The 18,092-nt window shown below is 40.1% G+C and overlaps 1 protein-coding gene across 1 annotated transcript; it reads right to left on the minus strand.

Moving 5' to 3' along the window:
- Positions 1-10,670: 10,670 nt before the first annotated feature.
- On the minus strand, positions 10,671-11,606 carry LOC103726656 (olfactory receptor 1N1). Its single transcript, XM_008824276.1, has one exon. The coding sequence runs from the start codon at positions 11,604-11,606 to the stop codon at positions 10,671-10,673; it is 936 nt and encodes a 311-aa protein (XP_008822498.1).
- Between the last annotated feature and the right edge of the window lie 6,486 nt (positions 11,607-18,092).

The raw sequence follows: 18,092 nt of genomic DNA on the forward strand, positions 1-18,092 counted from the left end.
GGGTCATAGAGACCACAGTATTATTAATCGAAATTACAATACAGCGCATAGCTATTGGAGCTCCCATAAGAAGTATGCCAATCAATATTGGGCCCAAGAATGGAGTAAGCCATTGGAGCCATTTTGGCCAAGGTATAGAAAATTTAGACATCTTATCAATTTTCTTTTGTAAATCATTAATCTGTTGGTCCACAGTATGTGAAAAATCAGACAAATTAAAACAACACATTCCTGGAAATTGTTCACATCCCATGTGATTTTTTAACAGCAGATAGTCTGTAGTAGCTCTATTTTGTAGCACAGCAGTTCTTAGTTCTCCCATTTTCTGATTAATTTTCCTAGTATTTTTGCAGCTATGTTTGCTGTTTTACTAGTTATACAAGCGAGTTTAGATATCTCATTTTGCAATCCAGTTACCAAACCAGGTATGGGGAGTAAAAAGACAGAACTAACAGCTACAGCTATTGGGTAGTATAGCTTGAGAGAATCACCACAGTCTTCAGATAAATATCTACACATTCTTTTTACAGGAGGAGTTATTAGCAAAGGAATTATGCATCCTATAGCACATAATCCTTGATATCCATAAGGCAGTGATACATAGGTTTCATTATTGCAAAAGAAGGTCCATCCTACAGGCAATTGTTTCCCATGCTTTAAGGTATGATTAGAGGTGGTATTGCAGTGTAAGGGAATAAACTTACAATCAAAACAAAAACAGTGATTAACAACAACATGAGATACAGGTAAGTCTTTGACTATCTTATCAACACGTTGTATTTGACTTTCTATATTGTCCCTAGTTATCTGTTTATAAAGATCCATATGTGCTCCCATTCCTATTAGATTTTTCTTTAACAATCCTGGTATAGAAGGGTCTCCTCATAGACAGAAACTCTGTTTATTATAATACTTTTGTGCAGGATGAACCCATAAATTTTCATTTAAATCATTAGATATGGACAGGCTGGTTCATTGCAAAGATGTGGTTGATCTAACTAATTTAATAACTTTAAAAAGTCTCTTTTGGTTTGTTACACAGCTATAACTTCCAGTATCTTCTAAGGTCAGTGCCTCTTTAAAAATGATTTCCAGTATCTTCTAATGTCAGTGCCTCTTTAAAAATACTGAAATCATGCTGCTTTTTTAGGCTCTGGTCAGTAGCATTTTTATAACCTAAGAATCCTCCATCCATTTGGCTATATATCCTCTGTCCATCCTTTTCCCAAATGATGGGTCCAGGTGGCCGTGCAGTTTTGTGTAATACACTCGCGTACTAGTTTTGATCCTAAAATAGGTACACCATTACCATTAGTATTGATGACACACATTTCAGCTTTTACGCTATTTACAGTCAGTATAGTTAGAACACAGACAAGAAGAACATCAGGTTTAGAGATATCTTGGCCTTGGCATTGTCCCAACTCCAGGGCATCGTTCATCAGGTTCTTAATCATTCCCCAGGTCACAGGAGGTTGTATCTTCTTCTGGCGGGGTCTCCTTTTCCACGTCCCCAGGGTCAGTGCAGCCATCTTTGCTGTGGGGGCTTCGGTTGAGTGGTCTGACATATCTGAGTGGCACCCATCGGGGGGAGGATTCATTTTCTGGAAAGACACAAGCACATCCTCGTCCCGTTGTTAGTAGAGGTGCTGGAGTTTTGCTCCACAGACCTGACTCAGGGTCCCTCCAAAGCATTTGCGGCAGGGGCTGTGGGACAGTCAGTCCCTGCAAGTGCTTGGCCATTGGAGAAATTCCTTGATCATTTAGTGTGAAAAAATTTAAAGTTAGTAGAGACCTGTGTAATAAGAAATGAGGATTCTGTACTGTTATCCTAGGTATAGGTGATTCCCCAGTTTTTATTTTAATTATTTAATCTTTGAGGCATTTGTGTGGTCTCTCTATTATTGCTTGTCCTGTGGGGTTGTAAGGAATGCCAGTGGGTATGTGAAAAGTTTGGCAGAATTGTTGAAAAATTTTACTAGTATAGGAGGGCCCATTATCTGTTTTTATTTGATGAGGTATTCCTAAAATTGAAAATGTTTGAATAAGATATTTAATTACATCTTTTGATTTTTCTCCTGTATGAACTGTGGCATTTAAAGCCAAGAAATAAGTATCTACTGTACAGTGGACATATTTAAGTTTTCCAAATTTAGTTATATGAGTTATATCAGTTTGCCAGATTATATTAGGCCATAGGCCACGAGGATTGACTCCAGTCATGGGACCTAAGGGAAGAAGTGGAGCACACTGAGGACATTGTTTAACTATAATTTTAGCTTGATCCTTAGTAAGGCGGGGATATAAAGCTTTTAACATTTTTGCTGGCTGATGAAGGAGTTGGTGACTGCATAAAGGAGTCACAACATTTACTTGTTTGGTTAGGTTATCTGTTTGTTTATTTAAGGAGGCTAATGGACCAGGTAATCCAATGTGGGAGCATATATGAGTTACGAAAAATGAGTGTTCTCTTTGGCGAATTTTAGTCCTCAGAGACAAGAATAACATCCCAATAGGTTCTCCTGGTTTATGTTGTAAAAATGCTGTTTCTAAGTTTAGGAGTGCCTGGGCAGCATATTCTGAATCTGTGTAGATATTTAAAGGTCGAGGAAAAAGCATGAAGCTCTGGAGGATAGCATAAAGTTCTGAATACTGGGCAGAAGCAGTAACAGGCATTTTCCAAGTATGAGAAATGTTTTGTTTTGTTTGAAGTTGGTATAAAATAGCTGTGGCCTTTCCTTCATTCGTACCATCTGTAAACAAGATGTCTGCCCCTGGGAGAGGAGAGTGTGAAGTAATAGTGGGAAAGATAAACTTACTAATTTGAAATAATTTTAGAAGTTTTTAGGATGGATAATGAATGCCAATATCTCCAGCATAGTTTGCAAAGGCAAGTTGCCATGAAGGGGAAATTGAAGCTACGTAATCAATTTCTTTCCAAGTAAGGGGTAGAATTATTTTGTCAGCGTCTTTCCCAAAAACATGAAGAGTCCGTAAATGGGCTTTCTGAATTAAAAGAATTATCATAGAATAATAAGGTGTTATTTTTTTATTAAGATGATTGGGGAGGTGAATAAATTCTAATGGAAATTAGGCTCTTGAAATATAATAGCTAACGGTTGTTCTATATTTGGAATTATAAGAATCTGAATATCTTTTTGAGGATTAACTCTATTTACTCTTATTTGATGAAGGGCTTTATTTAAAGTCCATATTTTGTTAAAATAGTCATTAATTTAGTAAGCATAACTTCTGAAAGTTGAATAGAAGGGTGACTAAGGAGAATATCATCCATATAATGAAAAACAAGAACAGTAGGGAATTTTTTAAGTATTGGGCTAATTATTTTATGCACATAAAATTGGCATATAGTAGGACTATTTTTCATTCCCTGAGGTAGGACTTTCCATTGATATCTCTGCATGGGTACAGAGTGATTGTTGACAGGGATAGTGAAAGCAAAACGCTCCCTATCCTCAGGATGTAAAGGAATAGAAAAGAAACAGTCCTTTATATCAATTGTTATAATAGCATGTCCTGCAGGCATAGCTGCAGGAGATGGAAGGCCAGGCTGTAGCGAGCCTATCTTTTTCATAGTCGCATTAACTTTTCTTAGGTCTTGTAAAAATCTCCATTTTCCACGAGTTTTCTTTTGCATTACAAATATAGGCGTGTTCCAGGGGCTTTTAGAGGGCTCTAAGTGCTCTCTATCTAATTGTTCCTGTATAAGACCCTGTAAATGTGGCAATTTATTAGTAGAAATAGGAAATTGATTTACCCAGACAGTGTTATCAGTTAACCATTTGAGTTTTATGGGCTCAAGTGGCAGAGCAATGGACTTTAGAATTGGGGGTGTTGAATAAAAGGATTATTAACAGTATAATACTGTTTAGAGGTATAGGCAGAATTTTTGGTTCCAGCTGAGGAGAGAGACACCTGTAATTGTCCTAGCACATCTCTTCCCCAGAGGCTAGTGATAATGCCTGTGGTGATAAATGGCTGAAGAGTTCCACGGACCTGATCCGGGTCTTTCCACTGTAGGGGATGGAAAGACTGGAGTGAGGAAATTGTTCTTCCTACCCCCCGAGGAACAAGGGGACATGGGGAGAGATCCTAAAGTGGGGGCCAACTCCCCCTCGGGTGCCAGTTGTGGGGACTCAGGTTTGCTTTGTTTAGCGGGGGACCTGCTGGCTTCGGGGCAGAGGGTCTGATCAGCGACAGAGTGAAACTCTGGGACCTGTGTCTTCCCAGCAGGATGATTTATTTTAGAATTCAGATGGTTTTTATACATCCCAAGGAACTGGTTACTCCCACTGAGGCTGTTGACCCTCTTGGTTGTGGAGCTGAGGGCTGCCCCATCTCTCGTTTAAAGTTTTGTTATTTTTATTGAAATAAGAATGGCAATCTCTAGCCCAATGGAAACCTTTTTGACATTTGGGGCATTTTTTATTTGGTTTAGGCCTTGAGCCTGAAGATGGGAGATCAGGTATAGGCTTGCAATTTATGAGAGGGCATTGTCTCACAAAGTGACCCATTTTTCCACATTTAAAGCAAGGATCTTTCATTTGGGCAGCAAAAGCTTCTGCCAATGCAGTTGCCAAAATGCTAACCTGTGCTGAAACTGGCCTATGTCCTGGGTTGCTGTTACCCAGGAAGACAAATCTTGATTTTTTACTGGAGCAATCACTGCTTTACATTCTTGAGTTGAGCCATCATAAGCAAGTTGTTTTATTAAAATCTGGGCAGCTTGTATGTGAGGAACCTTAGCCTCTACTGCTCGCCAGACCCTAGCTAAGAATTCTGCCCATTGCTCCTGTGGCTTTTGTTTGAGATCAGCTAAGCTAGCTCTCACTCTCTCACTATCTGGTGTGGATCTCCAGGCTCTCAAGGCGCAGAGGTGCACATGATCAAAATATTGAGCTGGAAAAACCTTTTGTGCCTCAGCATCAGCATACTGACCTTCACCCTTAAGCATGTCAGCTGTCACATCAACATTAGCTTGAGCACTTCTTGCTGCTTGCGCAGTGCATTCATCATAGTATTTAGACTTTAAAAGTAGCCATTGTCCCGGGGACAAGGCAGCCTGGGCGAGGTGTTTGAAGTCCCAAGCAGTGACTAATTTATGGCTAAGCTGATCAAAGATGGCCATGGTAAAACTCGGCAGGTAAGAACACTGGCTGTTCTTGCAGAAGACCAGGGTTCAAATCCCAGCACCCACATGACAGCTAACAACTGTCCGTAACTCCAGTCCCAGGGGATCTGACAGCTTCTTCTGACCTCTGTGGGCATTGCGTGACACGGGCGCACTTACCTACATGCAGGCAATACACACATACACATAAAATTTAAGACAAAATTATATATTAAAAAAAACTTTATACAAGAATGAAAATTTAAAAATGAAAAAAATTGGGCCGCAGAGATGGCTCAGTTGTTAAAGGGTTTGCCGTGCAATGGAGAAGACAGGAGTTCTGATCCCCAGAACCCAAGGAACTGTCAAGTGGCCATGGCAGCCCACCTGTGATTCCAGCCTTGAAAGGAGGAGGCAGGGGATCCCCAGAGCAAGCTGCCTAGGAGACTAGCCCTATTAGTGAGCTCTGGGTTTGACTGAGAGGCCTTGCCACAGTGAATAAGGTGGAAGAGCTGTCAAAGATGATTCCTGACATCAACCTCAGGCCTCCACATGCACATGCACACGCATACCACATATGCACAAACCTGCATGCACAGATACATGCATACCATAAACATATACATGAAAATGGGGGAGAAAATTAAAATTAACGGTAACAAAAAAAGACAAAGTGTAATACAAGTACATTTAATTTAAACTTAAAACAGTCTCTGTCAAGATTTCTTCCTTGGTCGAGTTGGTTTTGACTTCTTCCCCTCTGTGATGTTTCATGCAGCAAACTGTGCTGATGGGGGATGTGCAGTTGCAAGTTCAGTTATGACTGGGCCGCTTCCTTCTGCCAGCCTAACAGTGTTCTGCAAGGCAGGGATTATCAGAGCCACTGTTTTCAGGGCCCATCCCTTTTAGCAGAGAATGCAGCCTGGACCTATAAGTTTTAGGCTCACCTCACCCTAGGGCCTGGCATCCTGGTTTCCTACAGGGTAGGACCTTGGAAGCCCCTCTATCTCCTTGCTGGACTTTTTAACTGGCTTGATATTGTGAAGGTCTTGTGCAGGTAAGCACAGCTGTTGTGAATTCATGTATGCACTAGCTGTGTTATATCCAGGGAACACATTTTACAGCACTCCTCCCCATTTTCTAGCTTTTGCATTATTTATTCCCCTCTTCTCTGAGACTTGGAGGAGGGGTTGATACAGATGTCCCATCTATGGTGAAAATCTGCAGTGGTTTATTCTCCACATTTTTAATAAACACTCCATGCTAGGCATAGGACACCTACCTTTCTGTCTGTAATCAAGGAGGCCCCAGAAACAATCAAATTAAGTAGGCACTAACCATTATACTCGCTTTCCCACTGTAACTAGAGGCCATATTGCTAAAGACACCAGTCACTTTGGATGCAGGACCTAAAGAAATCAACCTCAACTGACCAGAAAACTCCCTCCCTGCTGGCCAGCTTTCACAGTGGTGGAAGCTGCTATGGATATGCCAGGTACTGGGGAAGAAAGACATCAATGTGCTTACCCAACCCTGAGCCCTGGATGGATCCAGGTAGGCTAGTCAGGAGCTCTCCAGAAGGATGAAGAAGCCTAGGCTCTAGTCAAGGTGATAGGGATCAGCTGGACCAGTTCTGAGTAGATAAGAAGAGAATGTGTGACCCCTGGAGCCACTTTATTGGGGCTGGTTCCACAGCAGAATAATGGTGATCTGGCACAGGTGGGTGGGATATAGTTAACTAACCCAATAGTCGGATGCTTTCTGGCAGCCCCATGAGGAAGAACCAAGGCCCAAGGAGAGCTGATGGGAACAGGATGGGCTGGTTCTTACTAGGTAGCAGAAAAATTGTGAGCCCTGTAGCAGCAGAACTGGGGCTGGTCCCAAAGCAGGGTGGTGGTGACCCTGTGACCCTGCAAGGCGGGATCGGCTTAGTCCTCTAGTCAGTCACGTGCTCTGTGGCAGGCTCAGAGGGAAGGCACCAAGGTCAAAGAAGGGCAGATGTAAACAGGATGGACCGGTACTTATTAACTATCAGCAGAATCATGAGCTCTGGTGCTGGGTAAGCAAGCCTGGGCATTGTCCCAAAACAGAGAGATGGGCGTGGTGGGATGATGCTGACTCACCCCAGCTAGTCAGCATCCCACAGCCTCTCCCACAGCCTCAGCAGGAAGGTGCCAAGGCCCAAGGAGAGCAGATGAAAACAGAATGGGCATGATTCTTTTTGTCTCAGCCTCTGTACTAGACTGAATGAGAAATGTCCCAGATTAAGGAATTTGAGGACACAAATTAGATTCCATAGGCCTTATTATATGTATATATGGGGAGTTGTAGATGGGGGAATCTAAATACCATCAAATTATATTGTATTAAAATTGCAAAATTCAATTTTAAAAAGGAGAAAAAGAATAAGATCGTGGTGTACTGCTCTGCCTCTTGATTTTTATGCTAAAGGGCTTTGTGGAAAACCAGGCATGCATGTCCACACCTGTAATCCCATTGCAAAGAAGGTTGTATTAGTTACTTTTCTGTTTCTCTGATTAAACACTTTGACCAAGAGCAACTTAAGGAATAAGGGATTTATTTTAGCTTACAGTTACAGAGTCCATTACAGTTGGGGCAGCAGGGCGTGAGTGACAGGAGCAGGAAGCTCCTGTATTTGGACTCTCGGTACCTGATTGGTGGTGTTTCTTCAGGCAATAAAAGAACCTTTAGGAGATGGAGCTGGAGGAAGTACTTCACTGGGGGTAGGCTTTGAGGATTTATAGCCTTGCCCCTTTGCAGTTTTCCGTGTTCAGATAAAATGTGGTTAGTCAGTTTCCTGAGCCCAAGAGTGGGGGATAGTAGCAGACAGGTGTTATCGAGGGGCAGATGGGGAAATGGGGATATTGAAGTGGGAAGGAAGAAGGGAGGGTTATACAAGGAACCATAGGGGTAAACAAGAATAAGGAGAGCAAGAGAGGGGCATAGAATGAGAAAGGTGTTACCGAGGGGAAAATGGGGGTACTTTAACTGGGGAGAGAGGAGGAGGGCTATATAGGAAAACAGACAAGTGAGATAAATAATGCTTAGGTGGTGTAAAAATCAGGGGGAAGTGTATTAGTTCAAAGGCCTACTGAAAAATACACATCCAGTATTTGTACATGAGTGCATGTGTATAGCTGAGGTTATCCAACAAGAAACACAGTACCAGACAGGAGAAACCGCTCTTCAATTTCTGGGTCAGGGTAGTCCAAGGAACTCCCAAAATAATACAGGCCATTGACAAAACACTTGATTGCCTCCCAGAACTTGAAAGTAATATCATGTTGCTGAAGGCAATCACGGGGCTTGGAGCAATGGAGCTGGAACTGACTAGGAAGCCTTCTCCATGAAGACTAGCAATCACTATATCAAAGAAAAAAAACAATGAAAGGTTTAAGAACCACAACAATAACAATCTCTACTGGTGCAGTAGTGGCACTTTTATCTTGGGGTGTAATCAACAGTTATCTAATTGGACTGAAGGTCCACTCAATGGGAGAAAAATCATGTGTGGTACTGTAAACACAGTCAAATATATACAAGGCTGGAAGGGTCCTAGATCCTAGAGCAAAACCCAACTCTGTGTCTGTCACATCCCTAGACATAAGTAATTTCTTACTGTATGCTAACTATGTATCCTTATATTTACAGACAAGTATGCCTCTCACTACTCACCAAATAAGCTTCTTTCTGCAGCAGATGGAGACTATTACAGGGTTCCACACCTGGTCAAATGCAGAGAATAAGTTTATGTGGGCTACCTAGTCCTAAGTGACACATCTAGAGTGCAAACTCTCCAACTAAGGCTTGGGGAGCAGAGTGGAGCAAGAGGCAAAAAGAACATGAATTCATCTCTCAACTCACCAAAAAATTACTGTGGGATGAGGGGGAATAGATCTTTTTTTTAAGAGAGTGACTCTAGATATGCTGACCAGACTCCAGTGGATGAACTTGCACCGAGGGACATCTGGGTACAAATTCTAAACTGGATAGGACTTAGCATATATGACAGAATACCTTAAATCTGGTGAGGAGGCCGTGAGTGGATGGGTAGGGAGGGGGTTGGGAGAGCAGAGGGGGTCTAAATTTGATTAATATCTATTATACAAAATGCCCCAAACTCTAAAGATTGAAGAAAAATGTCAGATTTAAATTAGAGCTGCAGTAAGGAGGGGGTGAATAGGTAAATAGTGGACATTGTCCATACCAGTGTAAGAATCAAAATTATATAGCTAATATTTTTAAATTAATATTTCTAAGATTTGTGGAGTTAGAAAAGGCAACTTCATATATTCTTTAATGTATACTTTTATATTTTGGAAATGAATTTAAACTACTGTTACACCTTTTAGGTATGGAAGACAAACTTGAAAACAAATATACAAGGGAATTTCAGTATTCTCAGCCAGTGGTCCCAGGAAGTCTGTAGCATTGAGTACTTCTGACCAACAGTGGGCAGAAGCAGTACAGAGGTTCTAATACTATCTTTGCTGAACTCTTCACAAACCATGGGGACCTGGGCAACCAGTATAGTTATCTAAACATTGAATTTATTTTGTTATGAAATTCTTCAACTCCTAGAACCTAAACTCTATCCCTTATATCTATTCTTTCATGCCAATAAACATGACAGATACTTCTTAATTTTTGTCATCCATGAATTGATGACTGAGAATGATATGTCTTGAAGGCAGAGACTTGACCTACTCCTTGTTGTCCCAGAGATAGAAGCTCCAAACACATAGTAAATACTGTTGAAATTTTATTTATTCTTATGTTTGTGAGTGTATTGTTTACATGTATGTAAGTGCACCAATGTGTGCAATGCCCATGGAGGCAAGAAAAGGGCATAGGATACCCCTGGAACTGTAGTTAAGGATGATTTTTAGCCATTATGTGAGTGCCGGGAACTCCAGGTCCTCTCAAAGAGCAGCCACTGCTCTTGACTGCTGAGCCATCTCTCCAGCCCCCCACATAGAAAATAGTTTGTGAACATTTGCTGAACAAATGAATCTTAATTAAAAAGCATTTTACTTCTCAGTTGAGGGAACAATAAGGAATGATAACAGCAACACCAACAATAATAACAGCAGGTATCATTTTAGAACCGTTTACTGTTTTCCATTGTGTTATTAATAGATAAATGTCATAGTTTACTTTACTTAATCATACAAATTATCATATTAAATAGAAACTATTGAGTTGCATGAAGTGGTATATGTCTCTAGTCCCAGTACTCCAAATACTGAGGCAGGAGGATTATGGATTACAGGTCAATGTGAACTGCATACACAGTATTCAAACTCAGACTGGCTTATACAGAAAGTCCTTATCTCAAAAAAAACACCCAGAAAAACTAAAAACATTATATTATCTCAATTTTATGAATGAGAAGATTAAAGTGCATTTAGACTAAATAACTGGACAATAGTCTATGGCTAGTATGTGACAGATCCCAAACTGAAAGTTACTTGCCTGATTCCATGCCTTTTTTTATTAAACATTGCTGTCATTGTACCTAAGATGAAAAAATTTGCCTATGACTGAGAAGTCTCTTTAGGGCCCCCTTCATGTCCTTGTTCCTTAGGCTATAGATAAAGGGGTTCAACATGGGAGTCACCACTGTATACATTGCAGCAGCTGCAACATCCTTTTCTGTGGAGTCTACAGAGGCAGGGAACAAGTAGACACTGAAGAGGGTCCCGTAGAATACACACACTACACAGAGATGGGAACTGCATGTGGAAAAGGCCTTTGAAGCTCCCCCAGAGGTTCGGACCCTCAGCACAGCAGCTACAATGTGAACATAGGAGACAACAATGCTTACAAAGGGGACCATGAGCACTGTGCCTCCAAAGCCTGAAAGCACTAATTCATTGATACGAGTATCAGAGCATGACAGCTTCAGGACAGACGTTATGTCACAGAAAAAGTGAGATATCTCTCCAACTACACAGAAGGATAGTCGAGCCATGAGGAGGGTGTGAGTCAGGGCAACTACATTGGTGAGGACCCAGCACAATGCAAGCATCAAGGCACAGGCTCTGGGGCTCATGATGGTGGAGTAGTGGAGAGGGCGGCAGATGGCCGCATAGCGATCATAGGCCATCACGGCCAGAAAGAAGCTGTCTAGATCACCAAACATCATGAAGAAGTACATTTGGGTGAGACAACCAGTATAGGAGATGGTATGGTGCTGAGTCTGCACATTGAACAGCATCTTGGTCACTGCAGAGGATATTAAACCCATGTCAGCAAATGAAAGGTTAGCTAAAAAGAAATACATAGGAGTGTGGAGGTTTGGTTCAGTGCCAATGGCCAGGATGATGAGCACATTCCCAATCAAGGAGACAAGGTACATACACAGGAAAACTCCAAAGAGTAACTGCTGTTGCTCTGGAAACCCCGATAGTCCTCGGAGGAAAAACTCAGAGACACTGGATTGGTTTTCCATGATTCTACAGCATCTGCAGTTTAGAGAAGATAGATAGAATGTAGGATTTATTGTAAAACTGCAGGCACTGGCTTCCATATCTTGAAATTCTCTGATGTCTATTTAAATTCACTGTCTTTACCTATAATCTAACTCTACTTCCTTTTTTATTGCCTTCTGAGGAATTTCGTATTTCCCCCTTTTCCTAAATTCAGTATTTTATACAGAGTATACACTTCCACTAAGTTTCTAGGCATGGTCATCTCTGGTAGTCCCAAGCATTTACAGTAGGTTTATAACTCCATGTCAGTTCCATTGTTGGAGGAGAATGTGTTCATGAATAGACAGGTGTAGGATAAAACACATTCTTTTGAAAGATGACTCAAAACACACAAAAAATTCTACTGGAGAAAAACACTCAAGAGTACTTTATTTTTTTTCCGTCTTTTTGAGACAAGGTCTCCCTGTAACCCCAGCTGTCCTAGAACTCACTATGTGGACCAGGCTGGCCTTGAACTCACAGAGATCCACATGCCCCTGCCTCCCGAGTGCTGGGATTAAAGGCGTGTGCCACCACACCCGGCCTCGTTTTTTTTTTGTTTGTTTGTTTTAGTTTTTTGAAAAGGAATCTCCCTGTAGCCCCCACTGGCCTGGAACTCGGTATGTAGACTAGGCTGACCTTGATTTTATAGATCCACCTGCTTCTGACTCCCTAGTGCTGGAATTAAAGGCAGTGCCACCATGCTAGGCTGGAGGGCCTCATTTATAATGAAGGGTATTTGAACATCCCTTCCTACTTACTGTTCATCACTTCTTCAGACATAAAATATTCAATACAAATTTAGCATCTTTTTTGTCATTGGCTCTTACTATTTTGCCTACTTGATTATTGGAGAATAACAATGAAATTCAAGAACTGAATACAGTAGATTTTCTTTAGGGGAGTGATTTTAGATAGGCTGACTAGACTCCAGTGGATGAACTTGCACCGAAGGACATCTGGATACAAATTCTAGACCTATTTGGTCTGGTATGTCTTAGCATACATGACAAAATACCTGAAATCTGTTTGGGGATGGGGAGAGAGGAAAAGGTATAAATTTGTTTAAGATGTATTATATGAAATGCAAAAAAAACTCAATAAAAATTATTTTTTTAAAAGAACTGAATAGAATCTAAAAGATCATCTTGTATAGAAATGTCCAACCTTTGGTCTATGGACCAGGTTATAAAAAATAAATGAAATACATGATAAAAAATAAAATCCCATCCTTCATTTAGAACTCTCATTTAAATTCTCTAATACACCGTCTGAGAAACTATACTTGAAAAGTAAAACTAAATTTTCTCCAGGAATTTTGATACTTAAAGGTATTAAGAAGCATTTGTATAACCGAAACTTGTACTTGAGTCACAGACAAATAAGCCAAAGCTCAAATAGGTGAAGTGATTGAAAAAAGTTTTCATTATACATTAGAAACATATGTGGGATGTCAGACTCTCTGGCTGATGCTCCATTAAGTCAGATAGCCTTATATTTTTTTATTAATCAGAGTTCATACCTAAAGAAACCTGATCCACAAACTGATAGATTCACTGAAGTTGTATTCATACTTTGAAGTCAATATTTCTTATTTTAGCAAGAGAACTATCCAAGAACTACTACATATGTCTCTGCCCCTGAATCCTACACAAACTGTAATGAATAACATCTCAGAATTATACAACATTCTTGAGAGATCAGAAAGAGCCACCACCTGTTTTATCCCCTACTCAGTCTCACATTCTGGCACATCATGCCCCACAAAGATTAGAATATGACGACTGAACACAATCATGTTTCGAAGTGAGAGATTCTTTTGAGACTCTGTGGATTGTACCCCCCATCAAGATGAGGGGTACGTAAACTTTCAGACAACTCCATGATTCCTTGACCTCCAGACCCTGTCTTCAGCAATAAAGTTCATTCATTTGTATTGAACCCTTTAAAGCTGACCTGTAAGTCCTTTTTAGGAATGAGCAACATGTCTTTTGTTATCTGTGCTAGCATAGGGTGCAATGATCAGTTTATGGCTACAGAGAGCCTTCAGTCTGTGGCACTAGCTAGCTCAGAATAATCCCCCTAAATCCTTTAAATAAACAAGCATTTCATCTTCTCCTTTTACTCTTCTATTCAAGTAATTTGTTCTAATATCTCTTGCTCTAGCCTTTACGTCCTCCTTTTCCTAACAAGGTATGTCATTCTTCATACCATTCGTGGCCTCAGAATACTATATAGGTCTTTGAGAAACCAATGAATTGTTTCTAGAACTTGGGACAACCTCTCTCTGTGTCATTCAAGGTTAGAAAATCACTTTACTTACCTCTGAAGCTGCTTCTCCTCCTTTTTCTCCTCTTCCGCCTCCTCCTACTACTCCTTCATTACTCAAAATAGGTAACAATTGATTTGAACATACTAGAAAGAATAGGAACATGCCAAACTGAAACTGTTTGAATCAACTTCCTCTGCTCATTTCTACCCTGGTTATAAAGAAGAGAACAATGCAAACATCCTTAATTTAGAGAAAGTCCAGATTCTTCCTGTCAGTCTCTGTGTTGGGATTAACTGGAATTAGGGTTCAGAATCAAGTTTAGTAAATACAAATAACAACCAGAAGTCAGATAACTAAATAGAAATTTACAAACTACAAGGGACAAAGTCAGGTACAAGGGAGATTAAGATTCTGAGTAAGGAGTCCAAGAGGTTATTAAACAATTGCAAAGTCAAGTAAAGACCATCTGACTGGGAGACTATAGCAATCATAACTACATTCAATGACTGGAAGAGAGGAAAAAAGAGAGGAGAGGTCCCATGCTGAATACTTGAGATGACCTTAGACAATTCATTTCTGATTCCATCTGAATCAGGTCTCCGGAATTTTGAAGTATTTTATATTTTTTATTTGAAACCTGAACTGATAGAGGAGAGATGTTAACTCATCTGGCTAATCCCAGGAAGAGGCTGGGTAGGCTCCACTTTGGCCATTTACACATACAAATAGTCAAGGGACAGAGGTCCCAAGAGTATTGTTCATGCAAACACTCATAATCATCTCCTCTGTATTATAACTGACCAAATTAGTATAGTACTAGATTCACTTTAAAATGATTGTTTACTTTTTTTCCTGTGTGGTAACATTAAAGAATTTTTCTATTTGTATTTATGTATAATGACAGTTTACTATAAAAATGTGCTTGTATGAAAATAAATCTATCTCCTTGGGACAAAATAACTGATCCTGAACTCCTCCTTTAAAGAAATTCCAACTCTTGGGATCAGTGGTTAAATGCACTGGTTGCTTTTGCAGAGGTCCCTAGTTCATTTCCCAGAACCCACATGATGGCTAACAGACATTCATAACTCCAGTCCCAGGGGACCTGACACACTCTTCTGATCTCTGAAGCACTGCATAACATGGGTGCACTCATACACATAAGATAAAAAAATAATAAAGAAAAGAAATGGCAACTCTCTCATTATCGATCTCTTCAGAGAGTTTAATAGCATAGGACAACATTAGGAGTGTGTGAATGAGCAGATAATGCCATGACACTCTCACAATCTTCAAGCTTCTGAATAAAGATATCATCTTAAACTCAAGCATCTAATTCCAACCATATACTTAAACACAACTATATGTGATTTGTCAACAAATAATGGTAACAAATTTTTGGAAGTTGAAATCAAGATATACCAGTGAGTATGAACTTAGTACTCGACTAAATTTTAGAGGTATTTTCTATAGATGTAGGTCCCTAGATTCCATTCTGTTTGCATTTACTTCAGAAAATTTGCCATTGTAAATTATTTTTTAATATTTTTATTGAATTTTTGAGAATTTCATGGAATGTATTTATAACCATATTCACTCCATATTTCTTGGCCTTTTTGAGACAGGATCTCCCTGTAGGCCCAGCTGGCCTGGATTCACTATGGAGACCAGGCTGGCCTCAAACTCACAGAGATCCTCCTGCCTCTGCCTTCCGAGTGCTGGGATTAAAGGCGTGCACCACTATGCTGGGAACACTCCATATTTACACACACACACACACACACACACACACACACACACACATCCTAAGTCTAATTTGTGTCCACAAATACCTACTGATGTGGGTACAGCTACTGGAGCCCAGTTAATCTACTCAGCATCACACTCTCACACTCTTAAAGAAAACTGTCTCTCCTTCTTCCAGAAGTTATCAGTTCCCAATAGTTTCTCAACTAGGGCTAGGACTTCATACCCTCACCCAATATGCTGGAATTTTGTCTGGCTTGAGCCAAATTATGTAGGTCTTGTGCATTCTGCCATAACTGCTGTGAGTTCATATGAGTAACTGCCCTGGAAAAAACTGTTTGCTCATCATCATCCACCACCTCTTACTCTCAAAATCTTTATGCCATCTCTTTTGCAATGATCTTGAAACCTTGGGAGGCAGAGATCTTATATAGATGTTCCATTTAGGGTTTAGAATGCCACAGTATTTTATTCTATACACATTGACCAGTTGTGGGTCTCTGCATTAATCACCATCTGCTACATGAGGAAGTGTTTCTGGTGAGAGTTGAGATGCATTAAACTATGGATATAATAATGTCATTAGAAGTTGGTTTAATACTATGAAGTTGATTTAATACTAAGTCCATTTATCAAAATAATAGTAGTAGATTCTCCCCTATAGCTTGTGATATGTCTAACAACAGATTCCTAGGCTTGATATCAGTATCAGGTATGGGCTTCACCTTGTGAAGAAAATTTTAAGTCCAATGAGAAAGTGGTTGGTTACTCACAAAGCATTCATGCCATTATTGCAGTGGTGGGCACATCTTTCCAAGCCACTTTTTCTTATAGCTCATAGTATTTGCAGATGGGAAAACGCTGATGAAACTTTTCTCTTCTGGTAGCAAGTATAGCACCTTCCAGCACCATGAGACATCTACCTAGTAGACATGAAATTTTGAGGTCAGTACCAACTTGATTTCTCCTTGATTTTTCTAAAGCTCATATATGTAGTATCCTCAAAAATAGGGTCTTACTGTCAAGATCTGGTGGGTAACAAAGAATAAGAGCAGTGGCTAGTATTGTCTGAGTGTCTGTGGGACCCCTGGTCAACAGGTTCAAGAGAAGTCCATTCCTGATATTGGGCTTTTTATTTACTAGTCTGTGGTCTCTGGTAGGGGCAATATCACCCCCATATGAGGTAACTCCATTTTATCTTTTTAATAGTGTATGTGTATATACTTCAAGAAACTTCTATAATGTCAGGTTTCCATTATAAATTATGTCCCCACTTTTTTGAGAAGGAATTCTTCTCCCAGACTCTCATCATTTTATAGCTTAGTCATATTTTTCTCAAGCATTTGAGCCATCTTTGAAATGAAATCAAGAACAAAGTGATACCCAAAAGATCAAGATGGGCCTGACCTGTTTCCTTCCAAAGAAAAGAGTTAAAATTAAAAAAAATAACTATTGTTCACATGGAGTGCTAGAGAACATGATTTGGATTATGATAGAAATGCAGCAGAGATACCTCAGAATATAAATACCTGGAATATCCATGCTAAGAAGGAAATAGAAAAACCAAGTGGCAAAGTTCTTTTGATTTATGGTAAGGGCATCAAACAAAACATACTCAGAAGAGATAAAGAAGACTACATGTTAATAATTCATCAATAATATATAAATATAGGAGTCCTATCCAAGGACATAACTACATGTTAATAAGTCACCAATAACATGTAAATGTAGGAGTCCTATCCAAGGACATACACTCTGCAGTCTCTTATTCTTTAAAAATTGGCCAATTTTGGCCTTTCATGTGTATGACACTCTGTTGTATAAGGAAGCTTCACTGGTGAGAGTTGAAGCATGCGCTAGTTTTCTTTCTAGACCCCGTTCTGTTGTGTTCCATGAGTCTTAGGCATAGAGGTTCCACTGCAGATATGTCACCTAGGACTGGGCATCTCTCAGGCATATATTCTCTGGGTCTGACCAGTTGTGGGATTCTTCAGTAGCCTCCATCTGTTATGGAAAGGAACTTCTTTGAGGAGTGGTGTGCAGCATACTTGTCTGTACATATAAGGATCCATATTTGGCATGTGGTAAGAAATTTCATTTGTCTAGAGGTACTGCAGATAAAGGGTTTTCTCTAGGATCTATGACCTCTCTAGCCATGTGTAATTGGGTGTGTTTACAGTGTTACCCATGAGTTCACTCCCATTGAGAGGGTGGCAAGTCCAATTAGATAGCTGTTGATTACCCCCAAATAACAATGCCACTACTGCACCAGTTGAAGTAGTTTGCTTGGCTGGTGTTTATGGTTATTAGACTTTAGGGCTGGGTTTGACCATTGATTGATTTTTTTCCCTTAGAAGTTTGCATACTATCCTCTAGAACTATGAGAGCTAAACCTCAGGTAGAAGGCTGCCATGTCACTTCCTGCTCCATTGCTTCAAGTCCTTTGCCT

Source organism: Nannospalax galili, unplaced genomic scaffold (assembly GCF_000622305.1).
Source record: "Nannospalax galili isolate Female #2095 unplaced genomic scaffold, S.galili_v1.0 scaffold290, whole genome shotgun sequence".
NCBI lineage: Eukaryota > Metazoa > Chordata > Mammalia > Rodentia > Spalacidae > Nannospalax > Nannospalax galili.